The following is a 22,927-nucleotide window of genomic DNA, read 5'->3' as shown; positions in this document are numbered from 1 at the left end:
CCCCTGTCTCTGCTGGTGCATGGCTGCTACTGGCTGGCTGTACTGCTCTGTGTCCCTGTCCCCTGTCTCTGCTGGTGCATGGCTGCTACTGGCTGGCTGTACTGCTCTGTGTCCCTGTCTCTGCTGGTGCATGGCTGCTACTGGCTGGCTGTACTGCTCTGTGTCCCTGTCCCCTGTCTCTGCTGGTGCATGGCTGCTACTGGCTGGCTGTACTGCTCTGTGTCCCTGTCCCCTGTCTCTGCTGGTGCATGGCTGCTACTGGCTGGCTGTACTGCTCTGTGTCCCTGTCCCCTGTCTCTGCTGGTGCATGGCTGCTACTGGCTGGCTGTACTGCTCTGTGTCCCTGTCTCTGCTGGTGCATGGCTGCTACTGGCTGGCTGTACTGCTCTGTGTCCCTGTCCCCTGTCTCTGCTGGTGCATGGCTGCTACTGGTTGGCTGTAGTTGGTTGGTGTCTGGTTCTTAGTGCTGGTGTTTGTGGGTAGATGGGCACCTCAACCCCCCCATAACCCCTAACATGAACCTATATGGTACTAAGCCTCTGACTGGGCCTTTTCAGTTCCATCCTTCTCCAGGATCAACTGTATTGATCTGAAAGAAGCTACACACCTAGCCCGCCCTCTTCAACTTCTCCAGTCCTCTCACACCTACCCAGCCCTCTCAGATCTGTACAGATTCCTAAAGGGTAGAGGTTAGGGAATGTTTTTTTTTTTTTTTTTGCAAGTATGAGGTGTTTGACTCTGTCTGTCCCGCAGGCGGAGGAGCGTCATGGCAACGTGGAGGAGAGGGTGAGGCAGATGGAGGCTCAGCTGGAGGAGAAGAACCAGGAACTGCTCAGGGTGAGACGAGATAGGGTCAAAGGTCGTCTGTCTGGCAGTCAGTCAGTCTGTTGTTGTTGGGCAGAAATTGTTTACAGATGTGGTCATTGGACTGTCTTCATTTAGCATTGTACTTTCATTGTAGACAATATATTCATTCTCATTCAAATAAGTCAGTGAAGATTTGACCTCATACAACCGAAAGATCCATTAATTAACAGAAAATGGAAAGAAAACAATTAAAATGTGTGTTTGTGAAATGTTTCCTGTCATAAAGGAAGCGGTAGTTTTTCCTGCTCTGCCTCTTCTGATTAGCGTGTGTGTTTGTGTTGTGAAGGCGCGCCAGAGGGAGAAGATGAACGAGGAGCACAACAGGCGTCTGTCGGAGACGGTGGACAAGCTGCTGTCAGAGTCCAACGAGAGGCTACAGCTTCACCTCAAGGAGAGGATGTCTGCCCTAGAGGACAAGGTGGGTGGGTTAGGCTACAGCTTCACCTAAAGGAGAGGATGTCTGCCCTAGAGGACAAGGTGGGTGGGTTAGGCTACAGCTTCACCTAAAGGAGAGGATGTCTGCCCTAGAGGACAAGGTGGGTGGGTTAGGCTACAGCTTCACCTCAAGGAGAGGATGTCTGCCCTAGAGGACAAGGTGGGTGGGTTAGGCTACAGCTTCACCTCAAGGAGAGGATGTCTGCCCTAGAGGACAAGGTGGGTGGGTTAGGTTAAAGCTTCCCCTCAAGGAGAGGATGTCTGCCCTAGAGGACAAGGTGGGTGGGTTAGGTTATAGCTGAAGTCTGCCCTAGAGGACAAGGTGGGTGGGTTATACAGCTTCACCTATCTGTCTGCCCTGAGGACAAGGTGGGTGGGTTAATGCTGTGGTCATTATCTAGGTAGCTGATGTCTGCCCTAGAGGACAAGGTGGGTGGGTTAGTATATTATCTATAGGTGGGTGAGACAATGTCTGCCCTAGAGGACAAGGTGGGGGTGTGGTTATTATCTATAGCTGAACCTCAGTGACAAGGTGGGTCATTAGGTCTATAGCTGATGTCTGCCTGAGGACAAGGTGCTGGGTTTAGGTCAGCTTCACCTAAGGAGAGGATGTCTGCCCTAGAGGACAAGGTGGGTGGGTTAGGCTGCTTCACCTCAAGGAGAGGATGTCTGCCCTAGAGGACAAGGTGGGTGGGTTATTAAAGCTTCCCCTCAAGGAGAGGATGTCTGCCCTAGAGGACAAGGTGGGTGGGTTAGGTATAGCTGATGTCTGCCCTAGAGGACAAGGTGGGTGGGTTAGGCTCAGCTTCACCTAAAGGAGAGGACTGCCCTGAGGACAAGGTGGGTGGGTTATTATCTGATGTCTGCCCTAGAGGACAATGTGGGTGGGTTAGGTTATAGCTGATGTCTGCTGAGGACAAGGTGGGTGGGTTATTATAGCTGATGTCTGCCCTAGAGGACAAGGTGGGTGGGTTATTATAGCTGATGTCTGCCCTAGAGGACAAGGTGGGTGGGTTATTATAGCTGATGTCTGCCCTAGAGGACAAGGTGGGTGGGTTATTATCTGATGTCTGCCCTGAGGACAAGGTGGGTGGGTTAAGTTATAGCTGATGTCTGCCCTAGAGGACAAGGTGGGTGGGTTAGGTTATAGCTGATGTCTGCCCTAGAGGACAAGGTGGGTGGGTTAGGTTATAGCTGATGTCTGCCCTAGAGGACAAGGTGGGTGGGTTAGGTTATAGCTGATGTCTGTCCTAGAGGACAAGGTGGGTGAGTTAGGTTATAGCTAAATGCTAAATGGCATGTCATTATATCCGTACCTCTGTACCTGAACTGGGACAATGCTGTGGTCATTATCTATAGCTGAACCAATCTGGGACAATGCTGTGGTCATTATCTATAGCTGAACCAATCTGGGACAATGCTGTGGTCATTATCTATAGCTGAACCAATCTGGGACAATGCTGTGGTCATTATCTATAGCTGAACCAATCTGGGACAATGCTGTGGTCATTATCTATAGCTGAACCAATCTGGGACAATGCTGTGGTCATTATCTATAGCTGAGACAATCTGGGACAATGCTGTGGTCATTATCTATAGCTGAGACAATCTGGGACAATGCTGTGGTCATTATCTATAGCTGAGACAATCTGGGACAATGCTGTGGTCATTATCTATAGCTGAGACAATCTGGGACAATGCTGTGGTCATTATCTATAGCTGAACCAGTGCTGTGGTCATTATCTATAGCTGAACCAATCTGGGACAATGCTGTGGTCATTATCTATAGCTGAACCAATCTGGGACAATGCTGTGGTCATTATCTATAGCTGAGACAATCTGGGACAATGCTGTGGTCATTATCTATAGCTGAGACAATGCTGTGGTCATTATCTATAGCTGAACCAATCTGGGACAATGCTGTGGTCATTATCTATAGCTGAACCAATCTGGGACAATGCTGTGGTCATTATCTATAGCTGAACCAATCTGGGACAATGCTGTGCTGATTCTCCATGTGCTGTGTGTCCTCCACCAGAACGCCCTGATCAGAGATCTGGAGCACAGTAAGAAGCTGGTAGAGGAAACGCACCATGAGAAGGTAAGGACTGTTGACTCTGGCTGCTGTCTCCTCTGAACAACTGGAGAGTTGTCATCGCTGTGTTTGGATTCTCATTGCCAATGACACTCCTCATGTCTGTCTTTCTCCCCTCTCTCTCCCTCTCTTCCTACCCCCTCTTCTCCCCCCTCACCTCTCTCTCCCTCTCTTCCTACCCCCTCTTCTCCCCCTCTCTCCCCTCACCTCTCCCTCCCTCTCTCCCTCCTCTCTCCTCCCTCCCTATCCCCTCCTTCCCTCCCTTCCTATCCCCTCCTTCCCTCTTTTCCTATCCCCTCCCCCTCTCCCTGCTCCCTCTTTCCTATCCCCCTCCCCTCTCCCTGCTTCCCTCTCTTCCTACCCCCTCCTCTCTCCTCCCTCTCCTCTCTTCCTCCCCCTCTCTCCTTCCCTCCTCTCCTCCCTCCCTCCCCCTCTTCCTCCCTCCCTCCTTCCCTTTCCTTCCCTCTCTTTCTCCCTCTTCCTCTCTCCCTCCTTCAGGAGCAGCTATTGATCCAGATTGAGACGATGCGGGCGGAGAACGAGCAAGGCAGGAACAGGAGCAACTCACTGCTGCACCATGGGTAAAATAATCAGCTTTCTCATTGGCCGCCCTGGACTCTGGCCCACACTTGATTGGCCAGTGCTCTGGCCTCTCTGTCCACCTTTTTTCTTTGTGATTGATCTTTTGTGTGTGTGATGTATGTGTGTGTGATGTATGTGTGTGTGATGTATGTGTGTGTGTGTGTGTGATGTATGTGTGATGTATGTGTGATGTATGTGTGTGTGTGTGTGTGTGTGTGATGTGTGTGTGTGATGTATGTGTGATGTATGTGTGATGTATGTGTGATGTATGTGTGTGTGATGTATGTGTGTGTGATGTATGTGTGTGTGATGTATGTGTGTGTGATGTGTGTGTGATGTGTGTGTGTGATGTATGTGTGATGTATGTGTGATGTATGTGTGATGTATGTGTGATGTATGTGTGATGTATGTGTGATGTATGTGTGATGTATGTGTGATGTATGTGTGTGTGATGTATGTGTGTGTGATGTATGTGTGTGTGATGTATGTGTGTGTGATGTATGTGTGTGTGATGTGTGTGTGATGTATGTGTGTGATGTGTGTGTGATGTGTGTGTGATGTGTGTGTGATGTGATGTGTGATGTGATGTGTGTGTGATGTATGTGTGTGTGTATGTGTGTGTGTGATGTGTGTGTGTGTGTGATGTATGTGTGTGTGTATGTGTGTGTGATGTATGTGTGATGTGATGTGTGTGTGATGTGTGTGTGTGTGTATGTGTGTGTGATGTATGTGTGTGTGATGTATGTGTGTGTGATGTATGTGTGATGTGTGTGTGTGATGTATGTGGTGTGTGATGTATGTGTGATGTGATGTGTGTGTGATGTATGTGTGTGTGTGATGTGTGTGTGTGATGTGTGTGTGTGATGTATGTGTGATGTATGTGTGTGTGATGTATGTGTGTGTGATGTGTGTGATGTATGTGTGTGTGATGTGATGTGTGTGTGATGTGATGTGTGTGTGATGTGTATGTGTGTGTGATGTATGTGTGTGTGATGTATGTGTGTGTGATGTATGTGTGTGTGATGTGTGTGTGTGTGTGATGTGTGTGTGATGTGTGTGTGTGTGTATGTGTGTGTGATGTATGTGTGTGTGATGTATGTGTGTGTGATGTATGTGTGTGTGATGTATGTGTGTGTGATGTATGTGTGATGTATGTGTGTGTGATGTATGTGTGTGTGATGTATGTGTGTGATGTATGTGTGTGTGATGTGTGTGTGTGATGTATGTGTGTGATGTATGTGTGTGTGTGTGTGTGTGTATGTGTGTGTGATGTATGTGTGTGATGTATGTGTGTGTGTGTGTGTGTGTGTGATGTATGTGTGTGTGATGTATGTGTGTGTGATGTGATGTGTGTGTGATGTATGTGTGTGTGATGTATGTGTGTGTGATGTATGTGTGTGTGATGTATGTGTGTGTGATGTATGTGTGTGTGATGTATGTGTGTGTGATGTATGTGTGTGTGATGTATGTGTGTGTGATGTATGTGTGTGTGATGTATGTGTGTGTGATGTATGTGTGTGTGATGTATGTGTGATGTGTGATGTATGTGTGTGTGATGTATGTGTGTGTGATGTGTGTGTGATGTATGTGTGTGTGATGTATGTGTGTGTGATGTATGTGTGTGTGATGTATGTGTGTGTGATGTATGTGTGTGTGATGTATGTGTGTGTGTGTGATGTATGTGTGTGTGTGATGTATGTGTGTGTGTGTGTGTGTGTGATGTGTGTGTGTATGTGTGTGTGATGTATGTGTGTGTGATGTATGTGTGTGTGATGTATGTGTGTGTGATGTATGTGTGTGATGTATGTGTGTGTGATGTGTGTGTGTGTGTGTGTGATGTGTGTGTGATGTGTGTGTGTGATGTATGTGTGTGTGATGTATGTGTGTGTGATGTATGTGTGTGTGATGTATGTGTGTGTGTGTGTATGTGTGTGTGATGTATGTGTGTGTGATGTGTGTGTGTGTGTGTGATGTATGTGTGATGTATGTGTGTGTGATGTATGTGTGTGTGATGTATGTGTGTGTGATGTATGTGTGTGTGATGTATGTGTGTGTGATGTATGTGTGTGTGATGTGTGTGTGTGATGTGTGTGTGTGTGTGTGTGATGTGTGTGTGTGTGTGTGATGTGTGTATGTGTGTGTGATGTATGTGTGTGATGTATGTGTGTGATGTGTGTGTGTGTGTGTGTGATGTATGTGTGTGTGTGTGTGATGTATGTATGTGTGTGTGATGTATGTGCGCTCTCAGGCGGTCTCACCAAGGCAGCACCCCAGACTTCCGGTACCCGGTGTCGGCCTCCTCCATGATGGACAGCCACTCGGACCACTACGGCAGCGCGCTGGTGCTGAGGCGGCCCCAGAAGGGGCGTCTCGCCGCGCTACGGGACGAACCCTCCAAGGTGAACCCCCGCAGCCATGTGTGTCCTAGTGAGGGACAGTTTAAATGGAATATTGACAGCTGGTGTCTGTCTGTCTGGTGGATCTAGATACTGATGTTCCAGATCATTCAGCTCAGATATCTATTGTCTGTGTTGAAGTCATCTCCGGCCAACAAACTATTGTCTGTCTCCTTCCCTCTCATTTGTTCTGTATCTGATGGTGTTCTCTGTCTCTGTCTGTCTCTGTCTCTGTCTCTGTCTGTCTCTATCTCCTTCCCTCTCTCCTTCCCTCTCATTTGTTCTGTATCTGATGGTGTTCTCTGTCTCTGTCTCTGTCTGTCTCTGTCTCTGTCTCTATCTCCTTCCCTCTCTCCTTCCCTCTCATTTGTTCTGTATCTGATGGTGTTCTCTCTCTCTGTCTCTGTCTCTCTGTCTCTCTCTGTCTGTCTCTGTCTGTCTCTATCTCCTTCCCTCTCATTTGTTCTGTATCTGATGGTGTTCTCTCTCTCTCTCTGTCTCTATCTCCTTCCCTCTCTCTCCTTCCCTCTCATTTGTTCTGTATCTGATGGTGTTTTCTCTCTCTCATATTTGTTCTGTATCTGATGGTGTTTTCTCTCTCTCTCTCTGCTTCCTCTCTGGACATCAGAGACATGTAAGTCAGAGTGAAGACAACCATAATAATGAGAGGTTGATTTGATAGTGTTGGTCTGTAGTCATTGCTGTGGAGTGTGTTTTACAGAGCATGGCTGAAAGGTATCCTGGAGACTCTGATACGGTTAGGCTAACTTTCTCTAACTTTTCCTTCCCCTCCCTCCCTCCCTCCTCCCTCCCTCCCTCTCCCTCCCTCCCTCCCTCCCTCCCTCCCTCCCTCCCTCCCTCCCTCCCTCCCTCCCTCCCTCCCTCCGTTCCTCCCACATCCCCCACTCTCCCCCCCCTCTCTCTCCTCAGGTCCAGACTCTGAATGAACAGGAGTGGGAGCGCGTGCAGCAGGCTAATGTTCTGGCCAATGTTGCTCAGGCGTTTGAGTCTGACCTGGAGACGTCAGACCTGGAGGACGATGAGCGCGAGACCATCTTCAGCTCAGTGGACCTGCTGTCCCCTGCCGGCCAGGCCGACGCTCAGACCCTGGCCCTCATGCTGCAGGAGCAGCTGGACGCCATCAACAACGAGATCAGGTACACACACACACCCCTACTATCAGCATGTTGGATGTATTTCAACATCATTCTGGAGATTCATTCTAGTAATCTGTTGAGCAACATTTTCCCTTTTTTTATTTTAGAGAAAACAAGGAGATGCTAGCACTAACATCTCTCCTCGCTCTCCCTCTCCTCGCTCTCCCTCTCCTCGCTCTCCCTCTCCTCGCTCTCCCTCTCCTCGCTCTCCCTCTCCTCCCTCTCCTCTCCCTCTCCTCGCTCTCCCTCTCCTCGCTCTCCCTCTCCTCGCTCTCCCTCCAGACTCCTCGCTCTCCCTCTCCTCGCTCTCCCTCTCCTCGCTCTCCCTCTCCTCGCTCTCCCTCTCCTCGCTCTCCCTCTCCTCGCTCTCCCTCTCCTCGCTCTCCCTCTCCTCGCTCTCCCTCTCCTCGCTCTCCCTCTCCTCGCTCTCCCTCTCCTCGCTCTCCCTCTCCTCGCTCTCCCTCTCCTCGCTCTCCCTCTCCTCGCTCTCCCTCTCCTCGCTCTCCCTCCCTCCCTCGCTCTCCCTCTCCTCGCTCTCCCTCTCCTCGCTCTCCCTCTCCTCGCTCTCCCTCTCCTCGCTCTCCCTCTCCTCGCTCTCCCTCTCCTCGCTCTCCCTCTCCTCGCTCTCCCTCTCCTCGCTCTCCCTCTCCTCGCTCTCCCTCTCCTCGCTCTCCCTCTCCTCGCTCTCCTCGCTCTCCCTCTCCTCGCTCTCCCTCTCCTCGCTCTCCCTCTCCCTCTCTCTCCCTCCTCTCCTCGCTCTCCCTCTCCTCGCTCTCCCTCTCCTCGCTCTCCCTCTCCTCGCTCTCCCTCTCCTCGCTCTCCCTCTCCTCGCTCTCCCTCTCCCTCGCTCTCCCCCTCGCTCTCCGCTCTCTCCCCGCTCTCGCTCGCTCTCCCCTCCCTCTCTCGCTCGCTCTCCCCGTCTCTCGCTCCTCTCCCCCGCTCTCGCTCGCTCTCCCCCGTCTCTCGCTCGCTCTCCCCCGTCTCTCGCTCGCTCTCCCCGTCTCCGCTCGCTCTCCCCCGTCTCTCGCTCGCTCTCCCCGTCTCTCGCTCGCTCTCCCCCGTCTCTCGCTCGCTCTCCCCGTCTCTCGCTCGCTCTCCCCGTCTCTCGCTCGCTCTCCCCCCGTCTCTCGCTCGCTCCCCGTCTCTCGCTCGCTCTCCCCCTCTCTCCTCTCCTCTCCTTCTCTCTCCTCCCTCTCTCTCTCCCCGTCTCTCCTCTCCCTTCTCTCTCCTCCCCCCCACCCCCTCCAGGATGATTCAGGAGGAGAAGGAGAACACAGCCATGCTGGCAGAGGAGATGGAGAGCCGTGTGGGCAGCGGGGACAGCCTGGGGGCCAGCCGCTTCCGCTCCATGAGCTCCATCCCCCCCTCCTCCATGGGGGGCTCGTCGCCCCCCGGCTCAGGCTCCTCCACCCCGCGACGCATCCCCAACCGCAGCCCCAACCGAGAGGTGGACCGCATGGGAGTCATGACCCTGGTGAGAGAGAGACCTATGCCCTTGTGGAGATCTGAGAGGATTTGATTGGTGGAAGTTCCAACTAGCCTATCAGAGAACAAGTGGAGCTCTCATCATATTACCTACTCTTGTTATATCCTCTGTTCTCCACAAGGGAGTAGGGTGCAGGGCGTAGGGTTTAGAGGGGATTTGAGATTGGGCCCTACACTCCATCCATCATCAGTCTCCTTTTACTCATTCAGCTTCAGTCCATCCATGTTGATCAACCAGCTCCTCTTTCTTCCTCTCTGAAACAAGCAGCCTTTCAATCATCCTCCTCTAGAATGACCTCGTCCTGCCCTAGAATGACCTCGTCCTGCCCTAGAATGACCTCGTCCTGCCCTAGAATGACCTCGTCCTGCCCTAGAATGAACTCGTCCTGCCCTAGAATGAACTCGTCCTGCCCTAGAATGAACTCGTCCTGCCCTAGAATGAACTCGTCCTGCCCTAGAATGAACCTCCTGCCCTAGAATGAACCTCGTCCCCCTAGAATGAACTCGTCCTGCCCTAGAATGAACTCGTCCTGCCCTAGAATGAACCTCGCCCTGCCCTAGAATGAACTCGTCCTGCCCTAGAATGAACTCGTCCTGCCCTAGAATGAACTCGTCCTGCCCTAGAATGACCTCGTCCTGCCCTAGAATGAACTCGTCCTGCCCTAGAATGAACTCGTCCTGCCCTAGAATGAACTCGTCCTGCCCTAGAATGACCTCGCCTGCCCTAGAATGAACTCGTCCTGCCCTAGAATGAACTCGTCCTGCCCTAGAATGAACTCCCTGCCCTAGAATGAACTCGTCCCTGCCCTAGAATGAACTCGTCCTGCCCTAGAATGAACTCGTCCTGCCCTAGAATGAACTCGTCCTGCCCTAGAATGAACTCGTCCTGCCCTAGAATGAACTCGTCCTGCCCTAGAATGAACTCGTCCTGCCCTAGAATGAACTCGCCCTGCCCTAGAATGAACTCGTCCTGCCCTAGAATGAACTCGTCCTGCCCTAGAATGAACTCGTCCTCCCTAGAATGAACTCGCCCTCCCTAGAATGAACTCGCCTCCCCTAGAATGACCTCGCCCTCCCCTAGAATGACCTCGCCCTCCCCTAGGATGACCTCGCCCTCCCCTAGAATGACCTCGCCCTCCCCTAGGATGACCTCGCCCTCCCCTAGGATGACCCTCCTCGCCCTCCCTAGGATGACCTCGCCCTCCCCTAGGATGACCTCCCCTCCCCTAGGATGACCTCGCCCTCCCCCCTAGGATGACCTCGCCCTCCCCTAGGATGACCTCGCCCTCCCCTAGGATGACCTCGCCCTCCCCTAGGATGACCTCGCCCTCCCCTAGGATGACCTCGCCCTCCCCTAGGATGACCTCCCCTCCCCTAGGATGACCTCGCCCTCCCCTAGGATGACCTCGCCCTCCCCTAGGATGACCTCGCCCTCCCCTAGAATGACCTCGCCCTCCTCTAGAATGACCTCGCCCTCCTCTAGGATGACCTCGTCTTCCTTCTCTTGTCTATCTCATTTCTGCTCTCTCTCTCTCCATTCCTTTAGCTTCACTAACTGTCATGTGTCATTATTGGATCATAATACCATCCCCTGTTCATACTAGTCCACAGGAGATCTGTGTTGTCACATCTGTGTCTGTTAGAATCGAATGTTTTCATCTGTTCAGTGTTTCTGACACGTTCATGGAACTAGCTACTAGTTTGGCGTTTTGTATTTGGTAGGTGACGTGTGTGTAATCTGTACCTGTGTTCCCCCAGCACTACCTCTATAACCCCTATGTGATCCAGAGGTCCCTGTCCCACCAGCAGACAGTAGCTTACCTGCCCTACCCTGCTGCTAGCATTAGCTTACCTGCCCCCCCTGCCTGTAGCTATGCTCCATGCTACTTCCAGGTATCACCCCCTACCGTCGTCCTCTCTTACCCAGGCAGGGTTCAGTCAGCCTGGGGTCGCACTCACACACACCGCCCCCTGTCCCACGGTCCATCTGTGGGGCCACACAGTAATCACTAGCTGTTCACTAGCCTCCCCTGGGAGGGTTTTGAAGTTGTCCTAGAATGCTGGGCCCCCATTGGACTTCAGAAAAAGATCAGGCAGGTAGCTTAACCAATGAAGATGCAGAGCAAATGTAAAAACTCTGTTTGGCTGTTAGCTCATCACACACCAGACAGAATGGCTGTTGATTTTGATATCAGTTAAAGTAGAGCCTTGTTGTGCTCAATTCAGACTTCATTTCAGACACGACAGAGTTAAATGAGGTATTTTCCCCTCAGCTTGATTAAGTTCTGCGTTTGAGTTCTGCCCCCCTTTTTCCTGGTTCTCTTATCTCTTCCTGTGTTCGGAGCAGGACAAGGAGAACCTTCCGTGGAAATATGTGCTGATACTCCTTTTGTTTATTTACTCTAGAGATGCCAAGCTGGAGAAAAGGCATGCAAGGGCACATCAACCCTGGCTGCCTCATTCCCCTGTCACATGACCTGAGTCCCATATCCCTGGCTGCCTCACTCCCCTGTCACATGACACGAGTCCCATATCCCTGGCTGCTTCATTCCCCTGTCACATTACACGAGTCCCATATCCCTGGCTGCCTCATTCCCCTGTCACATTACACAAATCCCATATCCCTGGCTGCCTCACTCCCCTGTCACATGACGAGTCCCATATCCCTGGCTGCCTCACTCCCCTGTCACATGACACGAGTCCCATATCCCTTTCTGCCTCAATCCCCTGTCACATGACACAAGTCAAATATTATTACCACAGTCCTAGGTTGTGTTCAGTAGGGCACACCGTGGCAAAACATTTCAAAATTGGACACGTTGATGCTGGTTTTCTCCATGTTGTGCCCCCTGAACACTACCCAGGCCCGTTCCTTTAGGTAAACAGTCTGTTGTGTGTTTCATTTTCTGTATCAACTTAAACCAATTAATACTCAAATGTTTGTTTTTTTAAGAACACCCATGTGTGAGAGCACGGTCGCTGTGTGAGAGCGACCCCATAAAGCAGTAGCTCAGCCATTAGCTACGAGCAGACTGAACCCCTCCCCCTCCCGGAGTGTGTTTTGCAGTGGTTTCACTCTGCTCCCTCCTCTGATCTTTGACCTCAGTGTGATTTCCCCAGATTTCAGACTGTGTATGTTTGAATGTGGACAGACTACAGTAGAGTGATGTAGTAATGCAGGGTGGTGGTAGGGGGGGGACAGTAGAGTGATGTAGTAATGTAGGGTGGTGGTAGGGGGGGACACAGTAGAGTGATGTAGTAATGTAGGAGGGGGGGACAGTAGAGTGATGTAGTAATGCAGGGTGGTGGTAGGGGGGGGACAGTAGAGTGATGTAGTAATGCAGGGTGGTGGTAGGAGGAGACAGTAGAGTGATGTAGTAATGCAGGGTGGTGGTAGGGGGGCAGTAGAGTGATGTAGTAATGTAGGGTGGTAGGGGGGGGCAGTAGAGTGATGTAGTAATGCAGGGTGGTGGTAGGAGGGGGACAGTAGAGTGATGTAGTAATGCAGGGTGGTGGTGGTAGGAGGAGACAGTAGAGTGATGTAGTAATGCAGGGTGGTGGTAGGGGGGAGATAATAGAGTGATGTAGTAATGCAGGGTGGTGGGGGGGAGATAATAGAGTGATGTAGTAATGCAGGGTGGTGGGGGAGATAATAGGTGATGTAGTAATGTAGGGGGAGACAGTAGAGTGATGTAGTAATGCAGGGTGGTGGGGGGGGCACAGTAGAGTGATGTAGTAATGCAGGGTGGTGGTAGGAGGAGACAGTAGAGTGATGTAGTAATGTAGGGTGGTGGTAGGGGGAGACAGTAGAGTGATGTAGTAATGCAGGGTGGTGGTAGGGGGAGACAGTAGAGTGATGTAGTAATGTAGGGTGGTGGTAGGGGGAGACAGTAGAGTGATGTAGTAATGCAGGGTGGTGGTAGGAGGGGGACCGTAGAGTGATGTGGTGGAATGTGGGAGACAGTAGAGTGATGTGGTGGAATGTGGGAGACAGTAGAGTGATGTGGTGGTAGGGGGAGACAGTAGAGTGATGTAGTAATGCAGGGTGGTGGGGGGCAGTAGAGTGATATAGTAATGTAGGGTGGTAGGGGGAGACAGTAGAGTGATGTAGTAATGCAGGGTGGTGGTAGGAGGGGGGCAGTAGAGTGATGTAGTAATGCAGGGTGGTGGTAGGAGGGGGACAGTAGAGTGATGTAGTAATGCAGGGTGGTGGTGGTAGGGGGGACAGTAGAGTGATGTAGTAATGCAGGGTGGTGGTAGGAGGGGGACAGTAGAGTGATGTAGTAATGCAGGGTGGTGGTAGGGGAGGAGACAATAGAGTGATGTAGTAATGCAGGGTGGTGGTAGGGGGGGCAGTAGAGTGATGTAGTAATGCAGGGTGGTGGTAGGAGGAGACAGTAGAGTGATGTAGTAATGCAGGGGGAGACAGTAGAGTGATGTAGTAATGCAGGGTGGTGGTAGGAGGGGGAGACAGAGTGATGTAGTAATGTAGGGTGGTGGTAGGAGGGGGAGACAGTAGAGTGATGTAGTAATGCAGGGTGGTGGTAGGAGGGGGAGACAGTAGAGTGATGTAGTAATGCAGGGTGGTGGTAGGAGGGGGGGACAGTAGAGTGATGTAGTAATGTAGGGTGGTGGTAGGGGGAGACAGTAGAGTGATGTAGTAATGCAGGGTGGTGGTAGGAGGGGAGACAGTAGAGTGATGTAGTAATGCAGGGTGGTGGTAGGGGGAGACAGTAGAGTGATGTAGTAATGTAGGGTGGTGGTAGGAGGAGACAGTAGAGTGATGTAGTAATGCAGGGTGGTGGTAGGAGGGGGGGACCGTGTGATGTGGTGGAATGTGGGAGACAGTAGAGTGATGTAGTAATGCAGGGTGGTGGTATGGGGGGGAGACAGTTGAGTGATGTGGTGGAATGTGGGAGACAGTAGAGTGATGTGGTGGTAGGGGGAGACAGTAGAGTGATGTAGTAATGCAGGGTGGTGGGGGGGGGACAGTAGAGTGATATAGTAATGTAGGGTGGTAGGGGGAGACAGTAGAGTGATGTAGTAATGCAGGGTGGTGGTAGGAGGGGGGCAGTAGAGTGATGTAGTAATGCAGGGTGGTGGTAGGAGGGGGGGGACAGTAGAGTGATGTAGTAATGCAGGGTGGTGGTGGTAGGGGGAGACAGTAGAGTGATGTGGTAATGCAGGGTGGTGGTAGGGGAGGAGACAATAGAGTGATGTAGTAATGCAGGGTGGTGGTAGGGGGGCAGTAGAGTGATGTAGTAATGCAGGGTGGTGGTAGGGGGAGGAGACAATAGAGTGATGTAGTAATGCAGGGTGGTGGTAGGGGGGGAGACAGTAGAGTGATGTAGTAATGCAGGGTGGTGGTGGTAGGGGGAGACAGTAGAGTGATGTAGTAATGCAGGGTGGTGGTATGGGGGGGAGACAGTAGAGTGATGTGGTGGAATGTGGGAGACAGTAGAGTGATGTGGTGGTAGGGGGAGACAGTAGAGTGATGTGGTGGTAGGGGGAGAGACAGTAGAGTGATGTAGTAATGCAGGGTGGTGGTATGGGGGAGACAGTAGAGTGATGTGGTGGTAGGGGGGCAGTAGAGTGATGTAGTAATGCAGGGTGGTGGTAGGGGGGGGGAGACAATAGAGTGATGTAGGGTGGTGGGTGGGGGAGACAGACAGTAGAGGACTGTGTGTGTAACATGGTCGACCTGATTTCCACAGTTTTGTCCTCGACTGCATGTTGGACTTTACTTTTTCACTGGTCTGTGTGTCTGTCTGTCTCTGTGTGTGTCTGTGTGTGTCTGTCTGTCTCTGTGGAAGACACTCTCCCTCCACACACACCTTGTGTAGTGTGTGTGCCTGTGCTGGGCTTTCTGTTCTGCTGGTAGTGTGTGTATCTAACGTCCTCTCTTCTCTCCTCCTCTGCTGCCATGCTTCAGCCTAGTGACCTGCGCAAGCACCGCAGGAAGGTAATCTAGAGACCACGCTAGTTACTGCTCTCTCTCTCTGACCTCTACCCTGCCTGCGTGCACCTTCCCAACCATAACCTGTAGTCTAGTCTCTACACCCCCCCTAAAACGTGACTTCCCAACCCCACACTCCCTAACTTCCTCAAACCTTGACCCCCCCCCCGTCACACGTGTCTCACCTCTACACTTCCCAACCCCACACTCCCTAACTTCCTCAAACCTTGACCCCCCCGTCCCCGTCACACGTGTCTCACCTCTACACTTCCCAACCCCTGAGTGTCTTGAACATCCTGAAATGAACATGTCACAAAGTGAGGGGAGACCCTTATGTTCTTCTTTCTAGGTTGAAGAACTAGTCTGTCTTCTCCTCTTGTCCTCCTCATCCACTCAATACAGAGAGGGAGGAGACGCTTTTTAAAAGCTCTCCTCCTCTACCCCCTTTTCCCGTTTAGAAGACAGTGACTGACTGAGTGTCCCCGTGTTATGTCTAGTCTGCCCAGGACGACAAGACCACAATCCAGTGTGAGACGTCTCCTCCCACCACCCCGCGCTCCATGCGCCTGCACAAGGGGGCCAGCCACACTGCCAGCCATGAGGACATCAGGGACATCCGCAGGTAGGAAGCCCCTTTCTGCCTAACCAATATATCACTCTGTTTTCTACAATAGCCATGTTTCTCTCTCTCTCCTTCTGTCGTTCTCTTATCTGTCCCGTTCATCCCTCTGTTTCTGATCTTTCAATCTATCTATCCACATCTCTCTCCCTCGCTTTCTCTCTTTCTCTCTCTGTATATCTCTTTATGCATTCATGCTCATCTCGCTCCCCTTCTCTCTCTCGCTCCCCTTCTCTCTCTCGCTCCCCTTCTCTCTCTCGCTCCCCTTCTCTCTCTCGCTCCCCTTCTCTCTCTCGCTCCCCTTCTCTCTCTCGCTCTCTCTCTCTCTCGCTCCCCTTCTCTCTCTCGCTCCCCTTCTCTCTCTCGATCCCCTTCTCTCTCTCGCTCCCCTTCTCTCTCTCGATCCCCTTCTCTCTCTCGATCCCCTTCTCTCTCTCGATCCCCTTCTCTCTCTCCTGCTTCCCTTCTCTCTCTCCTGATCCCCTGCTCTCTCTGTCTCAGTATGACCACCCTACAGGATGGCCAGGGTAGTAACCCCAGCAGCAGTAACAGCAGTCAGGACTCTCTGAACAAGGCAGCCAAGAAGAAGAGTATCAAGTCCTCCATCGGGCGCCTCTTCGGCAAGAAGGAGAAGGGTCGACCAGGCCCCCCAGGGAGCAAGGAGTCCCCTGGCAGCCAAGGTCAGTCCCCTGGCAGCCAAGGTCAGTCCCCCCTCCCTAAAACATGCCTGCTGGTTTAAGTTCATTAGGCAGCAAACAGAAGAAAACAAGCTGAAACAGGAAGGGACTACCTGCACTGACTTTAACCTCTGACCCTCCATCTCTCCTCACAGCTGGTACCCCCGAGGCAGAGACCTCTCCCCAGGATGCACTGGGGCTGGGCAAACTAGGTGGCCCCGCTGAGAAGAACAGGAAACTGCAGAAGAAGTAGGTGTTTCCACATCTTGTCACCGCTTCTGTCAGTGACGCAACATAGATACGTCAGTAGTGGTACTAGTGGTAGAGGGACTGGTTCCGTCTCGTTAACAGTGGAGGGACTGGTTCCGTCTCGTTAACAGTGGAGGGACTGGTTCCGTCTCGTTAACAGTGGAGGGACTGGTTCCGTCTCGTTAACAGTGGAGGGACTGGTTCCGTCTCGTTAACAGTAGAGGGACTGGTTCCGTCTCGTTAACAGTAGAGGGACTGGTTCCGTCTCGTTAACAGTAGAGGGACTGGTTCCGTCTCGTTAACAGTGGAGGGACTGGTTCCGTCTCGTTAACAGTGGAGGGACTGGTTCCGTCTCGTTAACAGTAGAGGGACTGGTTCCGTCTCGTTAACAGTAGAGGGACTGGTTCCGTCTCGTTAACAGTAGAGGGACTGGTTCCGTCTCGTTAACAGTGGAGGGACTGGTTCCGTCTCGTTAACAGTGGAGGGACTGGTTCCGTCTCGTTAACAGTGGAGGGACTGGTTCCGTCTCGTTAACAGTGGAGGGACTGGTTCCGTCTCGTTAACAGTGGAGGGACTGGTTCCGTCTCGTTAACAGTGGAGGGACTGGTTCCGTCTCGTTAACAGAGGGACTGGTTCCGTCTTAACAGTGGAGGGACTGGTTCCGTCTCGTTAACAGTGGAGGGACTGGTTCCGTCTCGTTAACAGTGGAGGGACTGGTTCCGTCTCGTTAACAGTGGAGGGACTGGTTCCGTCTCGTTAACAGTGGAGGGACTGGTTCCGTCTCGTTAACAGTGGAGGGACTGGTTCCGTCTCGTTAACAGTGGAGGGACTGGTTCCGTCTCGTTAACAGTGGAGGGACTGGTTCCGTCTCGTTAACAGTGGAGGGACTGGTTCCGTCTCGTTAACAGTGGAGGGACTGGTTCCGTCTCGTTAACAGTGGAGGGACTGGTTCCGTCTCGTTAACAGTGGAGGGACCGGTTCCGTCTCGTCAACAGTGGAGGGACTGGTTCCGTCTCGTTAACAGTGGAGGGACTGGTTCCGTCTCGTTAACAGTGGAGGGACCGGTTCCGTCTCGTCAACAGTGGAGGGACCGGTTCCGTCCCGTCAACAGTAGAGGGGACCGGTTCCGTCCCGTCAACAGTAGATATGAATCTACTCCATCAACCATAGATCTTGCTGTACTAGAGAGGTCAATCTTGCTCAGATAGGTCTGGTTGATGGCTCCAGCCATGCTGCTGTTTATGCTTGTGTGTTCTATATGTCCGTTGTAGATCTGACTCCAGCACTGTAACAGCCCTGTGTTGCTCTATGTTCACCCTGCGGTGCAGCACACTGCCACTCGCTCTCTCACACACAGCCCCATGCTGTCCCTCCCTGGTCTCATGTCCCCTCTCCATGCTGTCCCTCCCTGGTCTCATGTCCCCTCTCCATGCTGTCCCTCACTGGTCTCATGTCCCCTCTCCATGCTGTCCCTCACTGGTCTCATGTCCCCTCTCCATGCTGTCCCTCACTGGTCTCATGTCCTCTCTCCATGCTGTCCCTCACTGGTCTCATGCCCCATGCTGTCCCTCCCTGGTCTCATGTCCCCTCTCCATGCTGTCCCTCCCAGGATCCTGGTCTCATGTCCTCCGCTCCATGCTGTCCCTCCCTGGGTCCTGGCCTCATGTCCTCCGCTCCATGCTGTCCCTCCCAGAGTCCTGGTCTCATGCCCCATGCTGTCCCTCCCTGGGTCCTGGTCTCATGCCCCATGCAGTCCCTCCCAGGGTCCTGGTCTCTTGCCCCCGCCCCATGCTGTCCCTCCCTGGGTCCTGGCCTCATGTCCTCCACTCCATGCTGTCCCTCCCAGGGTCCTGGCCTCATGTCCCCTCTCCATGCTGTCCCTCCCTGGGTCCTGGCCTCATGCCCCTTCTCCATGCTGTCCCTCCCAGGGTCCTGGCCTCATGCCCCTTCTCCATGCTGTCCCTCCCTGGGTCCTGGCCTCATGTCCTCCACTCCATGCTGTCCCTCCCAGGGTCCTGGCCTCATGTCCTCCACTCCATGCTGTCCCTCCCAGGGTCCTGGCCTCATGCCCCATGCTGTCCCTCCCTGGGTCCTGGCCTCATGCCCCATGCTGTCCCTCCCAGGGCCCTGGCCTCATGCCCCATGCTGTCCCTCCCTGGGTCCTGGCCTCATGCCCCATGCTGTCCCTCCCTGGGTCCTGGCCTCATGTCCCCTCTCCATGCTGTCCCTCCCAGGGTCCTGGCCTCATGCCCCTTCTCCATGCTGTCCCTCCCTGGGTCCTGGTCTCATGCCCCATGCTCCCAGGGTCCTGGCCTCATGCCCCTTCTCCATGCTGTCCCTCCCTGGGTCCTGGCCTCATGTCCCCTCTCCATGCTGTCCCTCCCAGGGTCCTGGCCTCATGCCCCTTCTCCATGCTGTCCCTCCCTGGGTCCTGGTCTCATGCCCCATGCTCCCAGGGTCCTGGCCTCATGCCCCTTCTCCATGCTGTCCCTCCCTGGGTCCTGGTCTCATGCCCCATGCTGTCCCTCCCAGGGTCCTGGTCTCATGCCCCATGCTGTCCCTCCCAGGGCCCTGGCCTCATGCCCCATGCTGTCCCTCCCTGGGTCCTGGCCTCATGTCCCCTCTCCATGCTGTCCCTCCCAGGGTCCTGGCCTCATGTCCCCTCTCCATGCTGTCCCTCCCAGGGTCCTGGCCTCATGCCCCTTCTCCATGCTGTCCCTCCCTGGGTCCTGGTCTCATGCCCCATGCTGTCCCTCCCTAAGCCCTGGTCTCATGCCCCATGCTGTCCCTCCCAGGGTCCTGGCCTCATGCCCCTTCTCCATGCTGTCCCTCCCTGGGTCCTGGTCTCATGCCCCATGCTGTCCCTCCCAGGGCCCTGGCTCATGCCCCATGCTGTCCCTCCCTGGGTCCTGGCCTCATGCCCCTCTCCATGCTGTCCCTCCCAGGGTCCTGGCCTCATGTCCCCTCTCCATGCTGTCCCTCCCAGGGTCCTGGCCTCGTGTCCCCTCTCCATGCTGTCCCTCCCAGGGTCCTGGCCTCATGCCCCTTCTCCATGCTGTCCCTCCCTGGGTCCTGGTCTCATGCCCCATGCTGTCCCTCCCTAAGCCCTGGTCTCATGCCCCATGCTGTCCCTCCCAGGGTCCTGGCCTCATGCCCCTTCTCCATGCTGTCCCTCCCTGGGTCCTGGTCTCATGCCCCATGCTGTCCCTCCCAGGGCCCTGGCCTCATGCCCCATGTTGTCCCTCCCTGGGTCCTGGCCTCATGTCCCCTCTCCATGCTGTCCCTCCCAGGGTCCTGGCCTCATGTCCCCTCTCCATGCTGTCCCTCCCAGGGTCCTGGCCTCATGCCCCTTCTCCATGCTGTCCCTCCCTGGGTCCTGGTCTCATGCCCCATGCTGTCCCTCCCTAAGCCCTGGTCTCATGCCCCATGCTGTCCCTCCCAGGGTCCTGGCCTCATGCCCCTTCTCCATGCTGTCCCTCCCTGGGTCCTGGTCTCATGCCCCATGCTGTCCCTCCCAGGGCCCTGGTCTCATGCCCCATGCTTTCCCTCCCAGGGTCCTGGTCTCATGCCCCATGCTGTCCCTCCCAGGGTCCTGGCCTCATGCCCCATGCTGTCCCTCCCAGGGTCCTGGTCTCATGCCCCATGCTGTCCCTCCCAGGGTCCTGGTCTCATGCCCCATGCTGTCCCTCCCAGGGTCCTGGTCTCATGCCCCCCCGTCCCGTCCACACAAACTCGATCTCCCATCATACAATTCACTGCAGCTCCTCAGCCACACTGCCAGGATGTGATTTTGTAAGGGCCAGTTTCCCGGTCTCCTATTAATGAATGCTTGTTAGTCCAGAGGTGGACTCTACCTGTGTCTGGGAAACCAGCCCTGTGTGTTTGTACAGCTTCATGCTTCTAGTTCAGCTTGATGTGATGCAGTGTATCAGCCAGGCTTCCATTTCACTTTCATTCATTTTTCTGAACTAATGTCCCCCTTTTTTCTTTAGGTAACCAAGGGGTGACTTGATCATAGCGGTATAACTTTCAAATATAAGGCGGTTGAATTAGTTTTGTGTTTTGAAGCAATCATTTAATGACACTTTTGATAGATCTACGTTAGTTTGATACAGTCAAAGACTGGTTCTCATTGGCCATTGCCACCAGGAGTCCAAGCTTGGTTCTCATTGGCCATCGCCACCAGGAGTCCAAGCTTGGTTCTCATTGGCCATCGCCACCAGGAGTCCAAGCTTGGTTCTCATTGGCCATCGCCGCCAGGAGTCCAAGCTTGGTTCTCATTGGCCATCGCCACCAGGAGTCCAAGCTTGGTTCTCATTGGCCATCGCCACCAGGAGTCCAAGCTTGGTTCTCATTGGCCATCGCCACCAGGAGTCCAAGCTTGGTTCTCATTGGCCATTGCCGCCGCCAGGAGTCCAAGCTTGGTTCTCATTGGCCATTGCCGCCAGGAGTCCAAGCCTCATTGGCCATTGGAGTCCAAGCTTGGTTCTCATTGGCCATTGCCGCCAAGCTTGGTTCTCATTGGCCATTGCCGCCAGGAGTCCAAGCTTGGTTCTCATTGGCCATCGCCACCAGGAGTCCAAGCTTGGTTCTCATTGGCCATCGCCACCAGGAGCGCTCCTATGCCTAGTTAGGTTATTTTTAATTGGCTTCAGTTCTTTTTATTTAGCTGATTCTGACTCTTATTTCATCCCTCTCTCATTCCATCTGTAGTCCAACGACAGGGTGAGTCATCTCCTCCATGTTGCTTGTTGCTTTGCTCTCTTTGGCTCTAAACAGTTGGCTTCATGCTGCCCTCACCAGCTCTCCTCACCAGCTCTCCTCAGACCTGATGTGTTTTCCTCTCTGCTATACCTACAGTACCATCTCAACTAACAGGAATGTGTCTACCTGCCGTTTTTACAAAGCTTTCTCTGAGCCTCTTCCGGTGTTAAGGTTCTAGGATGATCTTATCAGGGTTGGTGTCAATTCCATTTCAATTCAGAAAGTCAACTCAATTCCAAAATGTCCTAATTTGAAAAGCACGGTCGAGAATTGGATTTTCAGTGTACTTCCTGAATTCAAATGTTAGATTTTGTCACGTGTTTGGTAAACACAGATGTAGACTAACAACCCCTGGAAGTGACCACTATAAGACACGGAGTCAGTCTTGCCAGGTTTCTAGGTCAGATACTAGTGGGATCTTTCCACAGGTTAATGCGATGCTGCTATTAGAATTAAGTAGTGGATGGTGCCATCTTGTGGACCAAAATATATCACACACAAAAATAGACAAACTATCTGAAGGTTTTTTTCCCCATGTATGTTATTGCATGTATTCTGTCCTCTACTGACTGTTGTCTTATGGATGCATTCTAACACACATTTTCCCCTAGTATTGAACCGTTGTGTGAACTCCATTTCCCATGATGCCTTTAGTCTGTTGGCCACAAAGATACTGGTTATGTAACAGTGGCTTGGCATAAAGGTGGGTCTGCTTCTAGACTGAGGAACAGGAGTCGTCCACTAAATGTATTGATTTAAATGGGACTCCTGCCAAGCTTTAAAGTGGTCAACAGCTTTTAAACTTCTGACCTGTTTACATGGCCAGAATGTTCTGGAAATGATCTGGGGTTGGTCTTTCTCTCCCTCTCCCTCTCTCTCTCTAGGTCTGACCTGCCGCAGGGTTAAAATCCTCAGCTTTCTCTCTCTTTTACCTCGGCATGTTTACAACAGTGTGTGTGTGCATGTGTGTGTGAGGTACTGTGTTTTCATGATGTGCAGGTTGAGGTGTGTGTTAGGTGAAACGGGCTCTCTCTCTCTGTGTGTGTGTGTCTCTCTCTCTCTAACCATGTGTGTTGTTATAGGCATGAGCTGCTGGAGGAGGCTCGCAGGCAGAGTCTTCCATTCGCCCAGTGGGACGGCCCTACTGTAGTGGTCTGGCTGGAGGTGAGACACACACACACAATCACTCTCATATGTACACACACAACAAAAATGATCACGCGCACACACATTCAAAACACAAAAATAACCCAATCCTTTCTCCTGTCCCCTCTCTGCCATCCTCTGCCCCCCCCCCTCCCATCCTCTGCTCCCCCCTCCCATCCCATCCTCTGTCCTCCCCTCCCATCCTCTGTCCTCCCCTGCCACCTCTGTCTCCTCCCATCCTCTGTCCCCTCTCTGTCCTCCCCTCCCATCCTCTGTCCCCTCTGTCCTCTCCTCCCATCCTCTGTCCCCTCTCTGTCCTCCCCTCCCATCCTCTGTCCCCTCTCTGTCCTTCCCTCCCATCCTCTGTCCCCTCTCTGTCCTGTCCTCCCATCCTCTGTCCTCCCCTCCCATCCTCTGTCCTCCCATCCTCTGTCCTCCCCTCCCATCCTCTGTCCTCCCCTCCCATCCTCTGTCCCCTCCTCTGTCCTCCCCTCCCATC

At 53.1% G+C, this 22,927-nt stretch overlaps 2 protein-coding genes across 32 annotated transcripts in view; both read left to right on the top strand.

Annotated features, from left to right (window-relative positions):
• ppfia1 (PTPRF interacting protein alpha 1) overlaps positions 1–22,927 on the top strand; it is a 50,038-nt gene that overhangs the window by 15,561 nt on the left and 11,550 nt on the right. For 11 of the 27 annotated variants that reach the window (XM_042314824.1, XM_042314821.1, XM_042314813.1 and 8 more), the window contains exons 9-22: positions 754–837; positions 1,154–1,285; positions 3,341–3,403; positions 3,896–3,978; positions 6,228–6,378; positions 7,004–7,009; positions 7,306–7,532; positions 8,781–9,006; positions 14,950–14,979; positions 15,471–15,595; positions 16,094–16,293; positions 16,425–16,518; positions 21,232–21,243; positions 22,365–22,446. In XM_042314824.1, the coding sequence (XP_042170758.1) occupies positions 754–837; positions 1,154–1,285; positions 3,341–3,403; positions 3,896–3,978; positions 6,228–6,378; positions 7,004–7,009; positions 7,306–7,532; positions 8,781–9,006; positions 14,950–14,979; positions 15,471–15,595; positions 16,094–16,293; positions 16,425–16,518; positions 21,232–21,243; positions 22,365–22,446 (1,515 nt within the window). The remainder of the gene's footprint in view (positions 1–753; positions 838–1,153; positions 1,286–3,340; positions 3,404–3,895; positions 3,979–6,227; positions 6,379–7,003; positions 7,010–7,305; positions 7,533–8,780; positions 9,007–14,949; positions 14,980–15,470; positions 15,596–16,093; positions 16,294–16,424; positions 16,519–21,231; positions 21,244–22,364; positions 22,447–22,927) is intronic. The other 16 variants (XM_042314827.1, XM_042314826.1, XM_042314823.1 and 13 more) reach the window with 7 other exon arrangements.
• LOC121844568 (proline-rich protein 36-like) lies at positions 17,732–20,970 on the top strand. Of its 5 annotated transcripts, none has more exons than XM_042314836.1 (3): positions 17,732–19,162; positions 19,315–19,505; positions 19,658–20,970. In XM_042314836.1, exons 1-3 carry the CDS (start codon positions 17,827–17,829, stop codon positions 20,312–20,314), a joined length of 2,184 nt encoding a protein of 727 aa, XP_042170770.1. In that variant the 5' UTR covers positions 17,732–17,826; the 3' UTR covers positions 20,315–20,970. The 5 variants fall into 5 exon arrangements, with proteins under 5 accessions (XP_042170770.1, XP_042170771.1, XP_042170769.1 ...); XM_042314837.1 differs by having other exon boundaries at positions 17,732–19,505; positions 19,658–19,809; positions 19,962–20,970; XM_042314835.1 differs by having other exon boundaries at positions 19,315–20,970.

The sequence above is a fragment of the Oncorhynchus tshawytscha genome, unplaced genomic scaffold (genome assembly GCF_018296145.1).
Source record: "Oncorhynchus tshawytscha isolate Ot180627B unplaced genomic scaffold, Otsh_v2.0 Un_contig_9131_pilon_pilon, whole genome shotgun sequence".
NCBI classification, from domain to species: Eukaryota; Metazoa; Chordata; class Actinopteri; order Salmoniformes; family Salmonidae; genus Oncorhynchus; species Oncorhynchus tshawytscha.
Note: the sequence above shows the minus strand (reverse complement) of the source record. Positions and strands in the feature narration are given on the sequence as shown.